Source organism: Carassius auratus, chromosome 4 (assembly GCF_003368295.1).
Source record: "Carassius auratus strain Wakin chromosome 4, ASM336829v1, whole genome shotgun sequence".
Classification (NCBI taxonomy): Eukaryota; Metazoa; Chordata; class Actinopteri; order Cypriniformes; family Cyprinidae; genus Carassius; species Carassius auratus.
In genome coordinates this window covers 13,022,515-13,048,776 of record NC_039246.1, presented here as the reverse complement: position 1 = coordinate 13,048,776, position 26,262 = coordinate 13,022,515, and the positions used below count along the sequence as shown (strand labels likewise).

The 26,262-nt window shown below is 43.2% G+C and overlaps 1 protein-coding gene across 4 annotated transcripts in view; it reads left to right on the top strand.

Annotated features, from left to right (window-relative positions):
* The window catches only part of LOC113059045 (carbohydrate sulfotransferase 11-like), a 53,985-nt gene that overhangs the window by 16,709 nt on the left and 11,014 nt on the right, over positions 1-26,262 (top strand). For 2 of the 4 annotated variants that reach the window (XM_026227292.1, XM_026227281.1), the window contains exon 2: positions 20,711-20,802. In XM_026227292.1, coding sequence (XP_026083077.1) covers positions 20,711-20,802 — 92 coding nt within the window. The remainder of the gene's footprint in view (positions 1-20,710; positions 20,803-26,262) is intronic. The other 2 variants (XM_026227301.1, XM_026227283.1) reach the window with 1 other exon arrangement.

The window sequence follows — 26,262 nt, the reverse complement described above, 5'->3', positions numbered from 1 at the left end:
CATCTGCATGGGTGTTTGTGAACTTGAGGGACGTGAAGCCTTTTTTCTTTGTCTGTCTTCAAAGTGATGCCTTTGTCGGTTAGTTTCAGATGTTATGTGATCTGAGGGACAATATGGATGGATGGAGACACTGAGGAAAGAATGAGACGGATGAATAATGACACCCAAAGAGAGAGCGTGTGTATATTCATTGTGCACAAGGACATTGATACAAAGATGAAGAGGGACAGAACAGGAAATAGAAGAATGTAGATTTGTCCCCGATAGTCTCAAGAAAGAGTTTGGATAATGAATACAGCTGTGTGTGTGAGTGTGTGTGTGTGTGTGTGTGTGTGTGTGTGTGTGTGTGTGCCCATATTCAGTATGCAATTAGAGTGCTGTGTCGGCATCACGCCGACAGGATGCTGACACGCTCATAAAAAGCCCCACAAACAGCTCAAACACACTCACAGCAGAGGTCCAGTGAAGTATAATGCAGTTAAGAGTCATATTTACGACTCAGGGTTGGTTTTTTCCTAAAATGTGTGAGCGAATGTCCCCTCAAGGACAGTAAAACCTGTAATCACCTACATTGTGGAAAAGCAAACAGTCCCTATAAGGAAAACAGCTTAATAAACAGACTAAATAATGCCTTAATGGAAGTTTTCTATCAGGGTTTGGGGGATAAAAACATCATTAGCTAAGTGTGATGACAATAGAAGTCAATGTAAAGTCCCCAGTTTGACAGAAAAAACTAACATGGGCTATTAGACTCCAATTTCTCAGCTGTTTTGCTCTGATTCAGTGTTGTTGACCTACAATCCTGGGACCAGAAGAAGATATGACCACTTCTGCTATACTCTCCCACACAGCCCTCTGATGAAATGTAGGAGAACACATCTTAAGTTGTAAGTGGAAAGTCAGACTAATGGTGAAGACAGACTTTATTTTGTGGTTTTTATATAGAATCGGTCATCTGAGTTGAGGGAAACACTTTTAAACAGTCTAAACAGACACTTTAAAGTGATAGTTCATGAAAAAAATGAACATTCATCCAAATGTATGTTTTTTTTTATTCTGTGAAAAATTTAAAAAGATTTTTTGAAACATTTTGCAGTATTTTTGTTATCTATACAATTAAAAGCCAATGACAAGTTATTTTGGACCCCATTGGCTTTGATTATATACAACTTAAAGTGGTATTTTACCTAGAAATGAACGGTCACCCTCATGTCATTCCATTATTAAAAGTGCCTCAGTGATTATTGGGCCTAATAACAAAAGACCCCATTGACTTTCATTATAAGGACATAAACATTCACGTTTAAGATGACTGATTAAAACACTATATTTTCCATTTTGAAGATAATGTTTACAGTTTTATTGGTCTATACAATCAACGTCAAAAGTCAGTTCTTTTGAGCCCCTCTGTCTTTCATTCTACGGACAAAAACATTCTTCAAAATATGTTGTGTTTTGCAGAAAGAGGTCATATGGGTTTGGAATTACATAAGAGTAATTGAGACAGAATTCAAATTTTTGGGTGGACTGTCCCTTTAAGAACAACTTTTGCACCACACCTGTTCCTGAAGGGCAACTGTTCTGCAAAGTTCAGATCCAAGACCTAACTAAACACATATAAACCAAAGAAATCAAGGTCTTCAGACCTGTTTTACTCAATACACACACATATCGCTTGTCCAGTAATTGTTATCACTCTCTTTTATATCTATAAAAGAGGATTAGGCAGCTACAATAGTGTTAAACCTATCTGACAAAAGAGCTTAACACAGTACACACACATACACATGAGCTTATTCATTAGGTCATAGGTGAATGGGAAAGATCATACTGTGGTTGTTTGGGTGCAGTGAGTCAGAATGTCTCGTTTTAAGTTCCCACACACACTTCTGCTTACTTGAGTAATGCATTTCAAACCATTCAGTCAGAACAAAAAATGTAAAAGAAAATTAATTGTGAACTTCCTTCTATAAGATATTCTTCATTTTTTTTGCCATTATAGTAATTGTTATTCGATAAATGAAAAAAATATATAATCAGAGGATTAAATGATAAAGCACAAAGAGAAATGAGAAAATGCAGCAAAGTTAATCAGAGGAAGTGGACAATCTGTCTGGTGGGAAACAAACACACTTCCTCTCAGTCCGCATAAACACACGTTACACACTCACTCAATCAATTCTTATCAGCCGTTGTTTAACAAAGTCACCCGAACACATTGTGAATATTGAAGTATTTAGTAGAAAGCTAATTACATTTACATTAATCTGACGCTTTTATCCAAAGCGACTTACAATTGCTATATATGTCAGAGGTCGCATGCCTCTGGAGCAACTAGGGGTTAAGTGTCTCGCTCAGGGACACATTGAGACCTTATCCACTGCACCAACACCACCCCCTAATGATAAGATTAAAACCTCATCTCAATCCACAACTACAAATAAATAAACTGGTCTCTTACAAAAAAAGTACTGTGCCATGGTACAGTGACAGTATCAGATGGTAAAATTTAAATTTAGAGCGATAAATAGATTTGATAGATACATGGAATTACCATAGAACATGACCAAAGAATGAACAAACTAATAAAATGAAAATGAAAACAATAAAATTACATTAAGAAAATTAAATGAATATTTCTAAAGCCACTTTCTGTTCAATTGAATGCAGTCTCTGAATTAATTTCAAGCACTTTTATTAATTATTCAGCTTATCGTGTTTATCAAATTTCTTTTATAATCAGTCGAGAGCCCTAGTATTTTCTTGCTAATGGTTCAAAATAAAAGATCTGTCTGTTTTAGTGTGCATAGGCGAGGATCTGATGGCCTCTATTCGTCCAAATGGAGCCCTGTCATCTTTATTGACTGAAAACATCCTTTTTATTACTGTTTATACGGTTTTATGAGTGAGCGTATTTTAGTTGCAGTCTGACTTATGGATTTGTGCACTCGGAGTGCTGATAAGGGAACTGATGTGTTTTAGAGTATGTTACGGGTAGATAGAAACAGATTAATCCTCCGGTATACCATAATCCTCGGCTGATGGATGGCTGCAGATATGTGATTGTGTGATCGTGGCTCAGAGATACAGGCCTGCTGGGAATGAGCAGCACAAGGTCATGTGTACATCTGGGCTAGTTAACAATCCAGCATTTTAGAGTTTTTACCATCTATATATTATGCAGTGCACCTTTGCCTTGTTCACTGGCTTTAAACTTTGTTTGTTTGATTACAGGGTTTATGCGGGGTTGTAAAAGGTAGTAAATTAAATTATGACCAATTAAGGCCAGTAAAAAGTAGTAAAAAGTAGTAAACATCATCTGACGAGGTAGTAAATTTTCGAAGCCCCATCTAACTGGGTCTATATCATGGGTGTCCAAACTACGGTCCGCAGTTGGCCCGCGGTCCAGTTTTTATTGGTCCACAGCCAGGGTCCGAAATTAACAAGCGCCAAGTGCGGTTAGATTTTCTATTTGGCGAGTAAATCTCAAAAGGCTATCCGCCACACTGGAGGGTGAATGTTCATGATACCAAAATAGTAATAAAAAATATTACAATTGCCTTTTGTAATGTTATAATGCCTGGAAATTAGTTCAAATCTCCTGCGAATCTAGAGCGAGCGAGCAAAAGCGTGCATGCAAACCGTGTAGCGAGCGCACGGCAGAGGGAGGGGAGAGACCTTGCGTGTGTGTGTTTCTCTCTCTCATGCAGTGGTGACGCGTTCATATAAACGGCACCTAAACGCTGTAAAAAAATATTATGCCATTTTAATTGTTTATTAAAAAACAAGTGTTTCTGTGTCAGCTGCAAAGATGAAGTTGACCCTGACTCGCGATCTTCGCAGTAGTGAACGCGCCGGAGAAAAATGCATTTCTTACGGATTAGCCTATAGCCTACTTTTATTTAGTTTTGAATGGTTCTGTTTAAAAGTAGAAATTTCAAGCTTTCTGTAGATAATAGATATAGGATATTTCCAGGGGCGGACTGGCCATCTGTGTGATCTGGAGAATCACAGAACGGCCGGTGTCCTGACATTTTATCCTACCCTGTCAGATTTTCCTACGCGGGTTTACTGCGCACGCGCACATCAATATCGCGTCCTTTGTCTCATGCTAAACAACGATATAATGTATCTGCATTACTGTAAGGGTAGGTTTAGGGCTGGGGTAGGTGTAGACTTTAATAAAAATGCAATCTAATTGGTAGAAAATAATATTTATTGTTGGTTTCCTGTAACTGTATGCCTTTTAGCTACAACCGCAAATATAACACATAATTACTGTATTTGCAGTACTGTAAGGGTATGATTAGGGTTGTGGTAGGTGTAGACGTTAATAAACCATAACTTTACAGTAGAATTTTCGTTGTGGAATTGCACTACCCACTGTTTTGGTGGGAGGTAGGAAAATCTGACAGCGTAGGACAAATCGACAGAACACCTGTACTCCAGAACGGCCGGTGTTCTGTCAATTTGTCCTACGCTGTCAGATTTTCCTATCTCCCACTAAAACAGTGGGTAGTACAATTCCACAACGAAAAATTCGACTGTAAAGTTATGGTTTATTAACATCTACACCTACCACAACCCTAATCATACCCTTACAGTACTGCAAATACAGTAATTATGTGTTATATTCGCGGTTGTAGCTAGAAGGGATACAGCTACAGGAAAACAATAATAAATATTATTTTCTACCAATTAGATTGCGTTTTTATTAAAGTCTACACCTACCCCAACCCTAAACCTACCCTTACAGTAATGCAGATACATTAAATATCGTTGTTTAGCATGAGACAAAGGACGCGATATTGATGTGCGCGTGCGCAGTAAACCCGGGTAGGAAAATCTGACAGGGTAGGATAAAATGTCAGGACACCGGCGGGCTGGCCCACCAACCGCCAAGCATGCAGTTCCCTCTCGAGGCGGTAACTCAACATTACGTCAGCTAAGACGTATATGGGAACTCTTCCCTTCTCCACTTTCACTGAAATCTTATTGGCTAACGCCAGCTGGGGACAGCTGGCCAATTGACGCGAAGCATGCAAATACTGGCGGGTAAGCGTGCAGTATAAAATGCATGGGCGCGAAAATTACGTCTGAATCTCTTTCTTCACGCTAGAAGTCTTATCTAAGTCATCGTGGAAGTTGCAATAGAGGACTACTCACCCTGTTTTTCCTCTCCGCATCCGATGGCTGCTAATGCTAGATTCGGACCTTCAACAGTTCTGTGTGACCTGCTTGGGATTCTCACACGGACAACACTTGCGCCCACTGTACCGAGCTGCCAGTGCGCGCCCTCAGAGCCAGAGTGGCTCGGAGGACGGCGGGAATGAGGCCCACTGCCGCCAGCGAGCCGCTGGTGGGCCCTCCCCCGCCCGAAGACTAGTTTGACGTCGGCGTGGTGGACTATAGCTTCCGCGAACTTCGTCCTCTTCGGTGGTGGCGAAGAAAACGACTCCATGTCGCTTCGACGTCGAAAAAGGTTTGGGCCTCTCAGTGGGACCGCCCCGACCAAGAGGGCCCTGAGACCTCCAGGAGAAGCTCGTCAGGGTCTTCGGAAAGGTCGTCTCGGAGCTGAGTCTCGCTTGCAACGCACATGACGAGCCTGTGATAGGTAACTAGACTCGTGGCTCCTCCAGTCGAGCTGCTACCAGATGGCATTTAGGCATGCAAGAGCTCGTGGTGAAATCGTGGGCTGCACCCCAATCGGCGCGCACCCACTCTGCTACTAAGGCCATATCACGCACGTGGACGGGACGGAAACCCTCCCCCCCCCCCCCCCGTCTAGGAGACTGTTACCACACACCTGTGCTCGTCTCCCTCTGCTTTTGGTCCGGACCACAGTCTAGAAAGAGCGAGTGCAGCTTCTGCTCTTTGCCAGGGCAATACTCAAGGTGTTTCAGGCAAACGGCGGCACAGTAGCGCTGACGTCATCAGGATCGCGGCAACTGATCTCGCGCTGATTGCTACTAAGCGCTCTGCTCAGCTGTTTCACGGAGCTCATGGTCATCTTTACAGGCACCTATGGCTTCCCTAGCTGTCCTGAAAGACGCGGACCGTAGGCCGCTCCTAAACGTTCCAGTTGCTCCCTCTGGCCTCTTTGGTGACGTCATGGAGCTATTCTCAGAGACGCAGAAAGCGCGCCAAAGTATGAGCCATGTGATACCCCGTCGCTCACCCCAGTCTTCTTCAGCGAGATTCTTATGCACCGGGCCAGGCTCTGAAACCAGCTAAAATAACCCACAGTGGCACCCCGCTCTGAACCGGACGCTCGTTTCTGCCGAAACCAGCAGTGGTAAGAGCCTGGAAGGTAACGTCAGGGTCAGTTGAGGACCCCGCGCCGCGAGAGAGCCAGCGCGCCATACGAGCCGTCTCCCTGACGGTGAAAGAGTGAGTGAGCGGGAGGCCCCGCCCCCAAGCGCCATGTTCATATGCATCATGTCCCCCATTTCCTTCGGGCGACGATTGCTATGTCTGTTTGAATGCTGTTTGTGTGAGTTCCACAATAAAAGCAGGTATACAATCAGCGAAAGAGCTTTACTGCCTCTTACACTCATCTCTGTGTCACTCGCCCTGTCTCAGATCAGTGCAGAGCCACAACCCATGATTATACTGGCCTCGCGAGAGTGCCAACACCACATAAACACGGTGTCACCCTCAATGTTCAGATGCATCATGTCCCCCATGTTTCTTCGGGCGACGATTGCTATGTCTGTTTGAATGCTGTTTGTGTGAGTTCCACAATAAAAGCATGTTACAATCAACTAAAGAGCTTTACTTCCTCTTACACTCATCTCTGTGTCACTCGCCCTGTCTCAGAACAGTGCAGAGCCACAACCTATGATTACTGGCCTCGCGAGAGTGCCAACACCACATAAACACGGTGTCACCCTCAATGTTCAAATGCATCATGTCCCCCATGTTTCTTCGGGCGACGATTGCTATGTCTGTTTGAATGCTGTTTGTGTGAGTTCCACAATAAAAGCAGGTATACAATCAGCGAAAGAACTTTACTGCCTCTTACACTCATCACTGTGTCACTCGCCCTGTCTCAGAACAGTGCAGAGCCACAACCCATGATTATACTGGCCTCGCGAGAGTGCCAACACCACATGAACACGGTGTCACCCTCAATGTTCAGATGCATCATGTCCCCCATGTTTCTTCGGGCGACGATTGCTATGTTTGAATGCTGTTTGTGTGAGTTCCACAATAATAGCATGTTACAATCAACTAAAGAGCTTTACTTCCTCTTACACTCATCTCTGTGTCACTCGCCCTGTCTCAGAACAGTGCAGAGCCACAACCTATTATTATAATGGCCTCGCGAAGGAGCGAGAGTGCCAACACCACAAAGACACATGCATCATGTCCCCCACATCACTATGGGTGACGATTGCTATATGTGTTTAATTGATGTTTTTGTGAGTTAAAATTGTACTAAAGAAGCATATATACAAATTCTTGCATCCAACGTTGTGTCACTCGCCCTGTCTCTAACAGCGCAGAACCACAGTCCATGATTATAATGGCCTCATGATGGCGCAAGAGTGTCACACCATTTAGCGACGCGCCCGCCCTCCCGCCAGTGCTTCCAGCCTCGCGGGGGCGGGGCCCTAATTAATATAAGCCGTCAGTGGCTGTAGACCTAACGCGTCGGCCGTGTCATCTCATGGACGGTAAGAGGGCTATCCCGGGCGTTTCACCGTGGATACTGGGAATAATTCACGACGGATATTCTCTCCAATTCAAACGCAGACCTCCCCGCTTCAATGGCGTGGTCCCGTCACTGACTTTGCCCCAAAACCGTCCTGTTCTGCGACAGGAAGTTCTCAGTCTGCTCGAGAGAGAGCGATAGAGCGAAATTTCCCCTCAGATCGAGCGGAATGCGCATGTTGAATTATCTGGACGATTGGCTGATTTTAGCCCACTCAAGAGATGTGCTATCAGTCACGTGGAAACAATGCTTCGCCGTTTGGATACGCTGGGACTGCGTGTGAATATGCAGAAGAGCGTGTTTTTACGAGTCGGACTGTAACATATCTGGGAATATGTTTGGACTCGATGGCGATGCGAGCCCATCTCTCTCTAGAGCATTTCATCGACTCTGCGCTGTTTCTGACTGGGCAGGTCGTTTGCACTGAGGGAATTTCAGAGGCTTCTGGGAATGATGGCGGCGGCTTCTTCAGTGTGCCATCTGGGTCTGCTACATTGCGGCCGCTACAGTTTTGGCTGTAACTCGAGTTCCGCCGAGGGCGTGGTCTTCGGTCCACAAGCACTTACGGTCATTCACAGTTGCGTCAGCACTCTGAGACCGTGGAACAGCCCGGATATGTTCAGCCCAGGAGTTCTTTTCTCTGCGAACGCGATCTAGGCCGGGGAGCAGTGCGTCTGGGCCTGTGGTCGGAGTCACAGAGAAGGTGACACAAAACCGTTTGGAATAATGGAAGCGGTGTCCTAATATCCCTGCAAGCCTTCTGGTCGAAATTGGAGCGGAAACATGTACTGATTCAAACCGACAACACGTCTGTGGTCTCGTACATAAATCGCCAGGGCGGCGTGCGCTCCAGAGCTCTATTCAAACAGGCAGCGAGTTTCCTGTTGTGGGCGGACCGACACTTAATCTCCATAGGAGCGTCGCACATCCCCGGTACTTTGAACCGTGGAGTGAGCATGCTTTTGAGGAACGGGATTCCTTAAGGAGATGTTGGCTTCACCCAAGATCAGATCTAATGATTTGGGAGGGAGGAAGTGGATTGTTTGCCACGAGCGAGAACACGTTTGCTATCTCACTCCCCCCTGCTGGGAGATGCTCTGACATCGCGCTGGCCGGAAGCCAGGCTTACACGTTCCCTCCTGTGAAGATTCTGCCTGTGTTGTGCAAAATCAGGGAGGAGAAAGCATCAGTTATACTCGTGGCCCCGAACTGGCCGAATCAGCCCTGGTTCGCGGACCTGAGAGAGTTACTGATGGCTCCCCCATGGCGAATCCCCCTCAAGCAGGACCTGCTGTCTCAGGCGAATGGCACAATATAGCACCCCAGCCCCGAGCTGTGGAACCTTCATGTGTGGCCGCTGCGGGGACCCTAATGAGCGGGACACTCTGCACTGACGAGTGCTAAACACACTTACTGAGACGCGAGCATCATCAAACATTCGCTGCTACGCGCAGAAGTGGTGAGTTTTCACAAAATGGTGCGAGAACATTTATATTGACCCGGGGACCTGTTCCGTGTCGGATGTTTTGCGCTTTCTACAGCACAGTTGGATAGCGGGAGTTTGAAACCATCCACGCTGAAGGTGTATGTGACCGCTATTGCCGCTTTCGTTCCCCGGTTACGGGTAAACGATCGGTAAGCACGCTCTGGTATTCAGTTTTCTCAGGGGAGCAAGTAGATTGTGTACTTCATGGCCGCCCTCCGTGCCGCCGTGGGATTTCGCTCTAGTTTTGAGGGCTCTATCTCTTACTACCGTTCGAGCCATTCGCTTCGATTGCGGTTAAGGAGCTTCCCTGAAGACTGCCTTGCCTCTTGCTCTCGCCTCAGCGAAGTGCCTTGGAGAATTTCGAGAGTGTTTGGTGAACGATATTGCTTTGGTTTCGGGCCTGGCGACTGTAATGTCACTCTCCGGCCGAGACCGAGTTTCGTTTCGAAGTCACTCAATACACCGTTTTGTTTCCCTGCCCGCCTTATCTGTTGAGCCGTCAGCCTCGCGCGACGCTGATACTCAGAGCGCCGGGACCCTGTTAGGGTTTTACGGATGTATATGAATTGCTCGGCCGCCTTTCGTCAGTCGGACCAGCTGTTCGTGTGCTTGGTGGATGTAATAAGGGACGTGCTGTTTCTAAACAGAGACTTCTCACTGGATCGTGGACGCTATCAAATGCCAGGGGAAGGATTACCCCCTCAACATCAGAGCTCATTCTGCGAGGACATTATAAATGCTTCCTGATGGGCCTGGTCTAGAGGTATGTCTGTCCAGTATTTATGTTTTGCTGCTGGCTGGTCTTCCCAGAACACAATCGCCAGGTTTTACAAGCTGGATGTACCCTCTGTAGCGTCACATGTTTTTCGGTGAGTTAAGTTTTATTCATTAAAGCTGTTATAACCAGCTATACAGTAGTTACCATGGCTGCTAACTCTGTGTTATGGTTTAAATGGTTTATGCAGCAGTCACCGCAAACGCCGTCGACTCTGTTTAACTCTCATGCTTAGTGCTTATTGCTTTGTGTCTGCCCTGGTTAGTGCAGATTTCGATATATTGCTTGAAGTTATGCATATTTTGTTAGGGTCGGAGCATATGTCTCATTGGCCTAGTTCCGCCTATCAGATGCAAGCACTCTTAGCGACACGGCCATTGGCTAGAACTGGACTGCTTGTGTGAGGGTGATTGACTCCGTTCCCTATCATAGGTCACTTCGATGCTGCGGTGACGTCACCACGTATGGGAACACCTCCGGTGTGACGAATGTCTGAAGCCCTATACCATCCCGCCAATCCTATTGGCCAAATGGCGCATAGCACCACCCTACGCATGCGCACGCATGATATACCTGGGTGCAGCGCGCCATTTCGCTCAGATTTCATTCCTTCAGGAATAGCGAATCATCTGTGCCCTATCATCTCGCGTTCTCCAGCGATTTTCTTCGAGCAGTGTTAACTCCTCTTTCGCGGACGCGATGAGTCAACGAAAGGTAAGAGCCGTATATGGGTTTATCACAGGGAGGCACTCATGAGAGATTCGTTTGCAGCCTCTCTCATGTTCTCTCTGTGATAGCCTACGGCTATGGTAAAATAAGAAAAGTATCCGCGCTCTGGAGTCTATTTCTTCAGTCGCCTCGCGTCTAACCCCCACCGTTCGCTTCTGCGGTCGCCGAGGCCCCGCACGAGGTGTTGGTTAGGGGCGATATGTGCGGCTTGACTACGAGTACAGTGATGCACTGGAGTTTTCCACTTGCTCGCTCTCCCCTACTCGAGCGCGTTAATCAGAGCAGTTTTGCTTTTATACTATGTTGTCTAACCGCAGCTTCTACTCAGAGTAGGCTCTGACCGGCATAAGCGGTTCTCTCCCTCCGAGCGGACAGGAGAAACGCGCTTCCCCTTCCTCAGTGTGCTATTATGTGGCTATCCGCGCGGTGGATAAATTACCCTTCTCACGGACCTCCACCAAGAGGTTTCGAGGTCCTGGAAGCAGCCTTATCAGCGCATATCACGAACGGCGCGGGTTTTTGCCACGATTAAGTGACATGGCGGACTGCTATTATATAGCGATGCCGTTTGACTACCTCTCTATCCGAACGGATCGCGCCAAACTCCGCCGCGACCTAGTCGTGTCTATTTCGGCAAATTTTATTCTCTTATTACGGTTCTTTACGAGAAGCCTCTCGTTCTTTCCCCACACTCTAACTTTTACCGTCTCGCAGCACAAGCACTTCGAGCGTCACTGAACTGAGCTGTTATTTGAGCGCCCCTCAGACACTGCACAATTCAGTCTTCAGAGTTTGAGGGACGGCACAAAAGACTGGCGAATTTGGCCAGTTTATGACGGCTCACACAGCTGCCGCGTTCTCGCTAGCGGCGTGGCCCTATGTTTATCTTGTTGGATTAAATCCTGCCGTGGACACGCTTCAGGATTATACACAACGAAACGCAGCGAGTTTGACGCATGCATTTCCTTCTATGTTTGCCGGGGTCTGTGCCCTCCACTGAAGAGTGCTGTTGGACTGCTAATGCACATCCAACCCTCTCACTGCAGTCCCCACGCTCTAACATTGACTGTCTCGCAGCACAAGCACTTCGAGCGTCACTGAACTGAGCTGTTATTTGAGCGCCCCCTCAGACACTCTGCACTATTCAGCCTTCAGAGTCTGAGGGACGCCACAAGAGGCTGGCAAATATGGCCAGTTTATGACGGCTCACACAGCTGCCGCGTTCTCGCTAGCGGCGTGGCCTAATGTTTTCTTGTTGGATTAAATCCTGCCGTGAACACGCTTCAGGATTATACACAACGAAACGCAGCGAGTTTGACGCATGCGCTTTACTTCATGTTTGCCAGGGTCTGTGCCCTCCACTAGAGAGTGCTGTTGGACTGCTAATGCACATCCAACCCTTTCACTGCAGTCCCCACGCTCTAACATTGACTGTCTCGCAGCAAAGGCACCTCGAGCATCATTGGATTGAGCTATCATTTGAGCGCCCCCTCAGACACTCTGCACAATCCAGCCTTCAGAGTCTGAGGGACGCCACGAGAGACTGGCGAATATGGCCAGTTATGACGGCTCACACAGCTGCCGCGTTCTCGCTAGCGGCGTGGCCTAATGTTATCTTGTTGGATTAAATCCTGCCGTGAACACGCTTCAGGATTATACACAACGAAACGCGGCGAGTTTGACGCTTGCACTTTCCTTCTATGTTTGCCAGGGTCTGTGCCCTCCACTAGAGAGTGCTGTTGGACTGCTAATGCACATCCAACCCTCTCACTGCAGTCCCCACGCTCTAACATTGACTGTCTCGCAGCAAAGCCACCTCGAGCATCATTGGATTGAGCTATCATTTGAGCGCCCCCTCAGACACTCTGCACAATCCAGCCTTCAGAGTTTGAGGGACGGCACAAAAGGCTGGCAGAGATGGCCAGTTTATGACTGCTCATACAGCCGCCACGTTCTCGCAATGGCGACGTGGCCCGATTTTTATCTTGGTGAATTAAATCCTGCCGTGGATACGCTTCAGGATTATACACAACGAAACGCAGCAAGTTTACGCATGCGCTTTACTTCATGTTCGCCAGGGACTGTGCCCTCCACTATAGAGTGCTGTTGGACCGCTAATGCGCATCCAACACTCTCACTGCAGTCCCCACGCTCTAACATTGACTGTCTCGCAGCAAACAGCGCTTCGAGCAGCATTGGATCGGGCTGTGACGCCAGGCGTAAATAATAAATAATAATCCCTCAGACACTGCGCAATCCAGCTTTCAGATCTTGAGGGGCGATTCAAGGGTCTTACACAGACGACCCGTTTATGACGGCTCGCACAGCCGCCGTTTTAGTTAGCGGCAGAGCCTGATGTTCAATTCGTTGGTCTAATTCCTGCCGTGGACACGTTCAGGATTATACACAACGGGACGCAATAGCTCTTATGCATACACTTCCCCTGTGCACGAATGCCGCAGGCTTTTCCGTGCACGGACATTATGTGTATGACAGCGTTGCAGAAAGCGGAAATTTGAGACTGCTAGTATCGTTTTGGGTCGCGTGGAACGCTTGCCCGGCATTTCTCAATGGATGTTACGCACAATTGTCACGGATACACCAATTCGTTTTTTAGAGGCCCGCCTCTTTCCGCTGAATTCTTTCCACGGTGGTAGACTGATGGTAATAGCAGTGTTGTGACAGGAGATGTCAACTCTGCTGAGCAAAGGGGCTATAGAAGTCGTAGACCCCGTACTTCTCAATGCATGGATGTAGCTCTGGCCCCGTTGCGGCTCCAGGGCGTCCGTCTGTTAACCACTTGGACGATTGGCAGCGGCATTCCCCGTAATTTGTCTGGGGTTACTTCACATGCGCCCTTTTCAGTGGAAAAGTGGGCGGAAAGACGAAATATTTCACCCCGTTGTCTTCCGCATCCGACGATTTCGGTGACACGGAGTTGTGTGATGTCATTAAAGCTATGGATGCCAACCGAGTTTCTCCTACCGGGGTTCGGCTGGGGATTTGAGCTTTCCCAGAGACCGTCACGACGGATGCGTCTTTGACCGGTTGGGGAGCTGTTTGTCAAGGGCTACCAGCCCATGGAGTGTGGACAGCTGCACAACGCAGTTGGTATATAAACCGGTTGGAATTACTGGCAGTTTTCTGGCTCTCCAGTAATTCGCGAATCTGCTGATCGGCCGTCTTGTGCTGCTCAGATCAGACAACACAGCGTTTGTCTCATACCTGAATCATTAGGAAGGATTACGCTCTCGCCCCCTGTGCAGGCTGGCGAGACATGTTCTTCTCTGGTCTCAGAGAAATTTCTGTCGATCCGAGTTGTTCATGTCCCCGGACGTTGAACTTCGGAGCAGATATGCTATCCAGACAGGCTCTGGAACAGGGAGAATGGAGATTACACCTCCAGACGGTGAATCTTTTATGGCGGATATTCAGCAAGCGAAAGTGGATTTATTCGCGTCAAACATGACTACGCATTGCCCGCTATGGTTCTCCCTATGCCCCCCATCGCCCCTGGGCGTGGATGCATTAGCTCACAGCTGGCCCAGGACCAGTCTGTATGCTTTTCCTCCGATTCGTTTGATCCCAGCGGTATTATGCAGAATACGGCGGGACAGAGTGGAACAGCTGCTGCTGGTGGCTCCGCGATGGCACACGCAGCCGTGGTTTGCGGATCTGATCAGTCTGCTAGCGGGCTCTCCTTGGAGATTCCCCTCAGACAGGATTTATTATCACAAGCACAGGGGCTGATTTGGCACCCGAGGCCGGATCTGTGGAAACTGTGGGCGTGGCCACTGAGCGGAGTGCATTAGTATGTCCCGGTCTTTCTGTTGAAACCACTGAGACTATATTGAATTCTAGAGCAGCTTCTACGAGACGCTTATATGCTTTCAAGTGGAGACTGATTACAGCCTGGTGTGGCAATCATAATGTGGATCCAGTTTACTGCCCAGTGGCTTCAGTGCTGGAGTTCCTCCAGGATTGTTTTTCGGATGGCGTAACACCAGCCACTTTTAAGGTTTACGTGGCAGCCATTTCAGCTTACCACGAATACATAGGCGGTGCCTCTATGAGGCGTCATCCACTAGTTTCTCGTTTCGTACAGAGTGCGCGACGGCTGAGGCCTTTCCGCCCTGTGCGAGTTCCTTCATGGGGTTTATCCATTGTGTTGCTAGGTTTATCAGGGCATCCGTTTGAGCCCTTGGAGACCGTATCGGATAAATTCTTGACACTGAAGACACTTCTTCTCATGGCTTTATCCTCCCTCAAGAGAGTTGGGGATTTACAGGCTCTTTCTGTTTCACCCTCATGCATGGAATTTGCACCGGGCTCTGTGAAGGTGCTGCTGCGGCCCAGGCCTAACTATGTTCCTAAGGTCGCATCTAACCTCTTTCGCTTTCAGCAAGTGTTCCTGGAAGCTTTTTCACCTGCTGAGGCTGGATCAGAAGATCTAAGTCTTTGCCCTGTGAGAGCTTTAAAGACTTATGTGGATCGTACAGCCCCTTGGCGTGAATCTGACCAGCTGTTTGTCTGTCTTGGACATAAAAGTAAGGGCCATGCGGTTACAAAGCAGCGCATGTCCCATTGGCTGGTGGAGGCAATTTCTTTGGCCTATGAGGCGCGCGGACTCGCTTCGCCCTTAGGAATTAAGGCTCATTCCACTTGAGCTGTGGCTTCTTCTCAAGCTTTTCTCAGTGGATCTTCTATGGATGATATCTGTGCTGCGGCAGGATGGTCCTCACCGAGCACTTTTATCAAGTCCTACAGTCTGGATGTGAGGATGGCTCCTGGCTCCCGGGTTCTCTCCGCTTGAGCAGATGCTTCCTCGGATCTCAGTTATCAGGTACGTCAGGCGTTTTGGTATATCGTTCCCATACGTGGTGACGTCACCGCAGCATCGAAGTGACCTATGATAGGGAACATCTCGGTTACGTATGTAACCTTGGTTCCCTGAATAGGGAACGAGATGCTGCGGTTCTGGCCGTTCCGTACCTTGATAACTTCTTCATCTTCAGTCATGAAATCTGAGCGAAATGGCGCGCTGCACCCAGGTATATCATGCGTGCGCATGCGTAGGGTGGTGCTATGCGCCATTTGGCCAATAGGATTGGCGGGATGGTATAGGGCTTCAGACATTCGTCACACCGGAGGTGTTCCCATACGTGGTGACGTCACCGCAGCATCTCGTTCCCTATTCAGGGAACCAAGGTTACATACGTAACCGAGATGTTCAGGGCTTATCTTCACTGCTCTCACGGCGGGATTTTATACAGTTCCCATATACGTCTTAGCTGACGTAATGTTGAGTTACCGCCTCGAGAGGGAACGTCTCCGGTTACTATCGTAACCTCGGTTCCCTGTGAGGCGGGAACGAGACATTACGTTAGCCGCCGTGGTCGCTGTTTGATCAGCTGTGCTAGCGTTCAGTCGTGATTCTGACGTAATTTTCGCGCCCATGCATTTTATACTGCACGCTTACCCGCCAGTATTTGCATGCTTCGCGTCAATTGGCCAGCTGTCCCCAGCTGGCGTTAGCCAATAAGATTTCAGTGAAAGTGGAGAAGGGAAGAGTTCCCATATACGTCTTAGCTGACGTAATGTCTCGTTCCCGCCTCTCAGGGAACCGAGGTTACGATAGTAACCGGAGACGTTCTCACCTGTTTTTTTTTTGTTTTTTGCCCACTAATCTGTTTAACACTCCAGTACTGTAGGTGGCAGCAATGCACCTTTAACTCTGATGTCAGCTGCACTGGCCGTGGCCGCCAAGTAAGAAGTGGAAGAGTAGGAAGAAACGAACAGCAAAGACGTTAACGTTAGATAGAAGAGTAGAATCAAACAAACAAACAATATGCAAAACGCGGCCGCGGGTAAAAAACTGATGCCGCTAAATGTCCCAAACAAACTGAAATATATAGCAATATTTTCCAGCAGCAGCACCTCGCAGTTAAATATTAGCAGCAGTGAAGAAGTGAGCCAGACAACTATGCAACAACATTCCTCCAGTGATGATGATGAGGGACAGAAAGATGAGCGGGTTCCACAGGCAGATCCAGATCCAAGTATGGAACATGAGAGGAGAAAGAGAGTTACTTGCTAGGGATGATGTTAGGAAGTGATATTCAGGTTGCTACGTTTTTAATGATTACAGTAGTTAAAACGGCTAAACTTCAACATTTTAGCTGTATAATGACACATGCAGTAGCTAATATTAAAAAAATGTTGTGCTTTTAATTTTAAAAATGTTGGTAACATTACAGTTAATGCTTACAAACCTTTTCATATAGCTGGTTTCCAATTTTGAATACAGAAGTTACATTTGTAATGGTGTATTTTCATTTAGATGTGGTATTATTGTCTGTGCAGTAAGATTAATTACTGCATAAATTAAGATTATTAAGTAATAAATTCATTTCAAGACGGCATGGAAATAAAACCTTTTTTTTTAAATTATTAATCCATTCCATCGTTTGTTTATTCAGGTTGAGCTTAGACCAAGAGCAGAGAAAGACACCCACTCCAGCTCAACATCTAGTCAACATCAGTGCTATTGCTATCATTTGGATGGTATAGTATCATGAGCCACAATTAAAGTCTTGTGACACTCATGCCAGGCGTTATTGTTGTTGTTGTCCAGTTTACGCGCGCCGATTGCTTTGGGCCGGGCCTAGTCAAAGTCCAGGGCCGTTTTTCAGTCCCAGTCCGTCCCTGGATATTTCTAATTTGTTTAGGTCTGTGAGGCAAGTAGCCTAGGCTACCTATATGCTGAGTTTCGGTCCATGAGTGAGCGTGTTGTGATTATACAAAATAATGAAACATGGATTAAAATTAAGATAAAATTAATACAAAACGAAATTCGTTTCAAAGAGAGGCTTTGTGTTTTCTGTTTGATGTTTTCTCTCTCTCTCTCTCTCCCTCTCTCTGTGTGTTGGACAGTGCTTGGCTTGTGTCCAGTGTTGAAGTTATTTTTTTATTGATGAAATTCTGTTTTATAGTGTACAATTGCACTTTATTATTACACATTGTGTAGCTGTTCATTCTAAAGGTCCAGTCTTACATAATTTTTATGTAATTGTTACTCTTTGACATATTGAGTAAATCCTATGGAACAAGGCCTGTTGTGATATCTTGATTAATCCAAGTCCTATGGTAGAGTCCCCTCTTACTTGAATGTAGCTCACTCACTTGCCCTAACACATGCACACTCACATACACATACAGAACCTCTCCTGACTTTCTCTTTCTCGCTCTCTCTGGTTCTCTATCTCTCCCTCCCAGTGTTGAAATTAAGTTATAATTGCCTCATTAAATTGTGATTAAATATGTTATTAATTCATTTTGGAAAGATGTTTCATGTATTTACTTGTCACTTTACTTAACACTTAACACTGCTGCAGTTGAAGTTTGAAGCCGTGTTGGTAGTAAAAATATTGTGATGGTAGTAAAAAAGGTGGTAAAAAGGTAGTAAATTCAATTTAAGAATCTCTGTATAAATCCTGGATTAGTTTAGGAGCCTAAAACATTTTTGCTTTGCTCATTTAGTCCTCTGATTTCCCCCAGTACTAAACAAGATCGCTGTGCTGCAGGTTCTTTCGTTTCCCGGATCTCTGGGATAAATTATTGCCATTAGAGCCTTATCTATCAGCGGCAAGAGATTTCACCAATGTGTAAGCCTCAGATCTTTACAGCTTAATATTCATAACACTGCTTGCTACATAGTTCGCCACAAACAATGGCCAACTGTCTGATGACGCAGGTGAGCTGAAGGTCATGCAGCGGAGAAGGGGCAGGTGCTGTGGAACCGTCAGTGGTGTTGTCAGCATATGGGAAATTACAGCAGGTGTGTGTCCAATGGACCACAAATTTAATAACAGCCACCTGGACACAGGTGGGATAATTTTAGTGCATGAACCCATATTGAAACTCAAACAAACACACACACACACACTTTGCTTGCAGTCCATTGTTTCTGGGTGTAATGAATTATGAGGCCAGATAAGGTCAGGATTTTAGGTCAAGTAAAAAAAGGAAAAGATAAGACTTTTATACTCCAAGAACACATTGAATTAATTACAGTAAAGACCTTTATAATGTAGCAAAATATTTGTTTCAAACAAAAGCTGCTCTTGCTTCACTTTCTATTCATCAAATAATCCTGTGTAAAGAAGTTTATTGTTCCCACAAAACTAGAAGGATCATGTGACACTGAAAATTCAACTTTGCCATCACAGAAATAAATTACATTTCTTTGCCAAACAGAAATGGAAAAAAAAAAATAATAATTTTTATTGTCTTTCATTTTTGGACAACTTGCATCACCTTTAAATTGCTTTATGCAATATGTATTCGAATTCTCATAAATTATCCAAAAATAACATTCCTTTGTTATCTTTTAAAGCTGACACAAACGAAAAACCAGCACTTATTCAAATTCTTCCAAAACTATCGCAGATTGTTGTGTTGATTGGCAATCAACAGGATTTCTAGTAGCTTTTAAAGCTGACACAATGCAAACAACAACAACAAAAACAACAACAACAAAAAAAAACTTATTTTTAATTCTCCCGAGAAAAAAAAAAAAAGTAGCTTTAAAAGCTGACACAATGGAAAAACCAACACTTTGGCCAAATGTGGATGATTTTTGGGGTGATTCTGCTCATTTCAAAATGCCCAATATTAGCAGAATGGTAAACGCATGTTAAAATAGGTATGAACTTGCCAGTAACAAAGCTTGTTTACTTGTTGGCTAAAATCTTAATGTACTCACTGTCTCTACAAGCGGTTGCCAAACCTTTTGAAATGAATAGTCTTAGGCAAGACAAAACTTGTTTTTGACTTCATAAACTGGGTCAGATAGAAAGCACACTTTTTCCTACACTTTTTGATTTGTTCTACTGGAGAAAATTTGCCAGACTTCCTAGCATACATGGAAAAGGTGAGGGATGTTCAGAACCTGAATGTCAGGTTCGGATTCCATGTGATATTAAAATAAAACAGACCGCAGGATTATGGAGAAGGATTACTTCCTCCTATGAGCGAGCGAAAAACTGGCTTGCAGATGTGAGGGATTTGAACATTTCTAAAGCGGCCAATTAAATCACATAAAGCCATCTCTCGCTATCACTGGTGCGCTAATGACAACCCCTCAGGTTGTCGACCCCCTGATCCAAACTGTCTGTTTCTTGTCCAGCAGTCTCTCTGTCCCTCATTAACACATCCTTTCTGTTCTTCCGTCACTCTGGTTTTCCTTTCATCTCTCATTCCCAGGGGTCTCGGTTTCATTCGGTCCCCTTACCTCGAGCTGGATTAAACAGTAAGACATCAGACACTCTGAGAACGCTGTGCACTTACAGGCATATTAACACACTTTTAAACAATGCTTCTGTGTGCGCAAACATATACTACTCTTAACATAACACAAATACACATTATAAGTCAAGATAATGTTACATGAGAGTGAATAAACGAACCTATGTAGTACTAAATCCGTCAGTCTCAATCTTAGCACAGAGACTGCTTTCATAGGGCACCATTTCAGCGATGCTGGTCATTAGCTTTCATGTAGTGTAATTTCAGCAGTGCCGGTCACTCTCTGCAGACTCGCTGCTGAGAGACAAACTGTATAAAACTATTGCTGTCAGTTACAACATGGCAAAGCATCTACACATGCATTACCATGCTTAAATTATACATCGATTGCAACATACACACTCTAGAGATGTGTGAGTGTGTTTTGAGGCTGTGACTTGGAAATAAATGTATTGTTTATATGGAGATTTGTTGGATGGCTTTACGGCTTTGCATTATTAAAGACTTGCCCTTTTACTGAGGGCACCCATTCAGATAAATGTGTGTGTGTGTGTGTGTGTGTGTTGAAGTGGCCACATGAGCACTGCACATCGCTTCAGTGAAGCCTGCCTTGTCAGGATTGGTTGATTTTGCTCCTGTCCGTCTGTGATTGGCTACTCTAACTGTCCGTCTGTCTCTCTCTTTGTTTTTGTTGCAGTTATGAGGCGGAACCCGTTCGCAGCGGAGGGCTGCTGCCGGAAAGGCTCTAGAAACGCCCTGCAGGAGCTGTACAATCCCACGCAGGTATCAGTACGCTGCATGGATCTTATGCTACACAGTCAGTTTATAGGAATGTAGATATTGCATATACTACAAAATAATACAGTAAAAAGTGGTGAAAATGTTATAAAAATTAGGTGACAGTGAGTGTTCATAAACCACGACAATGCTAAAATAATGTAATAAACATTCACTAAATAAGATGAAATATAACAACAACAATATATGCATTAATCCACACAGGAACCTCTTGGAATGCCATTTTACAGTTTTTCACTGTAAATTATAAATGTGGCTCATATTTTTACTATTATATGTATATATATATATATATTTTAGTAATATGTACTCTAAAATACATGTATTTTCTTGTAATTTGTTTATATTTTTCTTTCATTTTTTTCATTTTTAATAGATTTGAATATAGATGAGATCATACACTGAAAAATAATTTGGTGCAGAAACAGTGCTCACTCAGAAATTGGCTAATATAATTCAAAATTAATTATGAAGAAACAGCAATCAACGCTTTACATTAAACATGAAATCTGGAAGTAGAATGACTGAAATGGTCTTTTCTGTTAAACAAGCTCCAAATAATCTTTTATTTTTATTTACTATTTGAAAAATCTATATTTTTTTAGTTTCAGAAAATGTGTTCACAAGCAGTTTATATTAAATCTGGAACCTGAATCCAGTGAATAAATCAGAAATTAACTGGAATTGATAGGACTGAGAGATATGGATGTGACATACCAGTCGAAAAATACACATTAAAAAAATTAAGAGTCAAATTTGATTTCATGGGTCTATAAGTTTCTGGTCCTCTCTGCATTGAGGTCAGCAGGAAAGAATAACCTCTGGACCTTCTCTGGAATGCCTGAGTATGTTACTACTACACTTACATTTAATTTCCAATGTAAAACATGCACGTCTAGAGCTTAGCCGAGCAGATCCGCTTCACCACAAAGCCAACATTATGTGAGGATTGATTTCATCCGTTTTTATTTCACCTCTCTCTCTCTCTCTCTGTCTTTATTTCTCACTCTCACCTTCCTGCACATTTCCACCCACCTCCACCTTTCAGTAATTGATCGCATACCCCGTCTGTTCTTTGTCGCCCTAGCGAACGTCCTGTTCCAGAAAGCAGGGAAAGAGGGTGTAGCTGTAATAGTTTGTTTTCATCTCATGTTCAAAAACTCTTTCACCTTGAGAAATCAGGCTCAGCGCTGTCAGAACGTTTTGCACGTAAAGGAAGCCGGCAGCTCTGAAATGTCACAGCACAAGCAGTTGGTGGTCTAGTCTGGCACTACACACACACACACACACTTCCTTTTATCGACTTCAAATGTATTTCTACTGAGCTAATGATTTTTCTATTCCTTAAAGGCATATTCTGGCTTCAGAACAAGTTAAGCTCAATAAATAGCATTTGTGGCACAATTTAGATGACCAAAAATTAATTTCCTCTTCTCCCTCCTTTAAAAAAATAAAATAAAAAAGTCAAATTTAGGTTAGAGTTACACACAATGGAAGTCAATCAATAAATCATCAATAAAACGTTAAAATACTCTTGTTTTAACAATGTAGACGCATGCTGTAAACAAAATGCATGTGTGAAAATCACTTTTTGTAAAATTATATCCAGTTTTAAACTTTGCTATGACAACAGAAAAACATAAACCCAACATGAAATGCAATTTTTTTTGTTTTATGCTACAAATGTCAATAAAGATTGGCATGTACTAAACCTGGAATATTATAATGTAACAATCTGTGTGTTAACATGGTTTTAGTGTAAATAATCATGCACTAACATTTCTGTGTAAATTATATGCAGCGCTTTTATAAAATGATTAGTGTCACTTTTCTGCCTTCAAGCCTTTCAAAAAACGGCCTCATTCACTTTCATTGTAAATGCATTACAGCAACCGTCATTTTTTATTCTACAAATGTTGTCATTTGAGATGAACTTGGATTGAACCTGGAATATAATATGCAAGTTAACACGATTTTAATGTGAAACTTGTAATCCTATATACAGTTTAACAACTTCATTGCCTTTTCATTGGAACATCTAAACCCTAAAACCACAAAATTATTATAAAAATTATGATTTAAACAGGTTTACAGCTCAAAAATGATTTTAATGTGAACAACATCACTTACTAACCTTTTTTGTAAACTTTTATAGTTGAAAACTTCATTGCCATGACATAGAAACGCCATGAACCCTAAAACCACACACAAAAAAAAAAAAAATTAATGTTTAATAACCCATTTTACTCTTTGTAACCATTGGCTGCTCTTCACATGTAGTTAATTTCAGGTTTTACTATCGTTGTAGGAACATTTCCCACAGTGTAGACAAAACCTGACACACACACACACACACACACACATTTTCTGATGTAAATTCAAGCTTTTAAACCCAACTCAATCCCTGGTGGATTCTTAGCGAGTCTGAATACATCTACAGTATATTTAGACTATGTTTCCATATGCAGCAGCACATGTAAAATTCCATTCATTTTTTCCACAAATATGAGGCTTTTTTTTTAACCGCTCATGCAGGATTTGCCCTACGATATGCATGGAGGCAACAGAGTCCCATTGAGTTTCGGAGACACTTTTATGGGGTACATTTAGAAAGGCCGTTGCTTATCTTGTGAATTTCAATACCCTCGGCTCACACACAGTTGCATGTAAGTTCAAGTAGCTTTACTGTGAAAGCAGCCACATTCATACGGACTATAGAAACACTAGATTCAGGTTACTGTAGGCACTCAGATAAAGCTGAAGTGTGCATTTAATAGACTAGAATACTTATACAGTGTGATATTGTAATGTTCAACAAGCATCATACTGGATATACATACAGTGTGCAGTAAAACACAGCACAGCTTTTATTATTCCACCAGAAACTGTGACAGGTACTAAAACTATTACACTGAGACTATTATAGTAGATTATTCGCTCTCTCTTGCTCTTATTCTTTTACAGGCTGTTCGCCCTCTGCAAAGCTCTTTAGTCAGGCTGTAATGTGCCTCTGTTTGGCTTTTACCGAGCCTGCTGGGTAATGAGACTTTCATTCATCCGCCGAGCACTTCCGCTGTCTTTCTGTGTGAATGAGCAGGACGGTCCAAGAATCATCTGCTCAGTAAATGTTACCGTCTCGGCCCTAATGAGGACACCCCCAGAGATGTGCAGCTTGGCTTTAAGTCTAGCGGTGTGTGGAAACTCAGCAAAAAAGCATGATCATAAAAATCATGACTAGATAAAGTATTTCATTAGCTTTATTTGGCTCATTAGGGACTTTAGCAATGCAATGTGTTATAGGATAACCAACACATATGCTCTGAAAGAACAACACAAGTGACTGATTTTAAATGCTCTACATAGAAACAAACACCCCTCTTAAGTGAAGCACACAGGAAACTCTTGATGTTAACATAATAAGCATAAAAACAGCAGATACTTCATTATGATACTTAATTGGCATTGCTGTCAAATTGCCATCTTGTTGCAATGCATATATGCCTTATCTCGTAGATTTAGTTTGTCAAGAGTCTGTCAAGCTTATTTTGTCTTAGAAGACAGCGTGATTATGAATATAAAATACTCTAGTAAACAAAAATATAGAAATTAATCTTAATTCTTTTTTGATATTGACAGGTGTTTCTCTTGAGTTCTTTAATTGAAATCGCTTCAGTGCATTCTGGGATTGCTTTAGCAATTTTTCACTGTTATTTGTATTATTTGTATTTATTTATTAATTTCATTTTTCATTGCATTCTGGAAAACTGATTTATTGTATACATTTTGTTTTAAATTATACCAGAATGTTTTGTGAGATCATCAAGATTATTGTACCTTAAAATGCAGCATAATTATGGCGATGCAATACATAATAATTTAAATAATAAAAAAAAACTGAATTTAATTAGATTTTTGCCACTTTGTATGAATTTTAATATCACAATGCATTTTGGAAATTTTGGATTTTATTTTTTACTGAGCTACAAAATATATATGAGATATTAGTGAGGATCAGTGTTGTAATTATTAGCAAAAACTAAAACTATTAGACAAATTTTTGTTAACTGAAATAAAATTAAATAAAATTAAATAAGTTGCAATACAAAAATAAAAAATTAGAAAATAAAAACAAACAAAAACTAACAATAATGACAAAAAAAATTTAACTTTAACATGATTTTAACATGAAATACTGAATGAAATGGTTGCTGGTAGCCAATGACTTCCATTTTTTCTCATACTATGGAAGTCAAAGGCCACCAACAATAAACTCGTATAGGTTTGGAACAACTTGAGAATGCGACGTAAATGACAGATTTTTCATTTTTGGGTGAACTATCCCTTTAAGATTAAACCTGAGTAATCGTATCATGTAGCAAGATCATGTTACAGAAATGACTTATCAAGATATCAAAGGCGTTGCTGACGAATCAGTCTGAGAGGGAGAGAGGGATCGTGGGAATGAATGAGCGAGTCTATAGAGGTTGGCTGACAGCTGTCGTACTTCACTGTGTCTAAGCGCTCTTCTGCCCTTCATCACTAGAACACGGCTGCTTGATTTCATCACTGTATGTGTGTGTGTGAGAATGATGGGTAACACCTGAGGGCCGCACACACCCCAACCATCACAGACAATTACGAAAACACGAGAAGATGCAAGAGCGGACAAGCACGGAGACGTACCCAATCAAAGAGCATCTGACTCAAAAACCCACCAACTGACACAGATATTTCACACTCTCATCTCAGGATCGGTTTCACTGGGCTCTAAAAATCCTCACTGCGTTCTTTTACTGTCAGAGTCATTTGTGGCGTTCCATATTCAGATGTTTACGGACATGTGGCTTTGCTCTGGGACTAAATTCTGGACAGGACTTCATGGAGCCTGAGCATAGAGTACAGACTTATGGCTTTAGTTTCAGGTTCACTGAAGTGCACAATAAATTAATTCACGGTGCAATTTTTGTATACTCGTATGAAAACCATTGAGTTAAAAGCATGTATATGAACTGAACACAGTTAACGGCAGAAAAATAGAAGCAATGATTGAAAACTAATAATAAGCAATTACAATAAATCATTTTTGTGATCAGTGATTTTCAAATGATTGTTTATTAAAAAAAAAAAATACCTTAGTCCACCAGATTTAGCTGTTTTAAAATTTAAAGACTTCATTTTATATTCTGTTCTTTATATTTTCTATATGATTTTTATTAATTTATATTCTTTAAATATAATTATATTTCTTAAATATAATTACTACAAGAAAAAGTGAATATACAATCTGTATTCTATACAATCTATCTAAACTGAAATAAAAAAATAAACATGCATCATGCATTTAAAGTCAATTTTAAAATAAAAGCTAATTTGGAAAAGCAAAACATAAAACGTAAAATAAACGAAATAAATAAATAAATAAATACAATAAAATAAAAATAAAAATCAAAG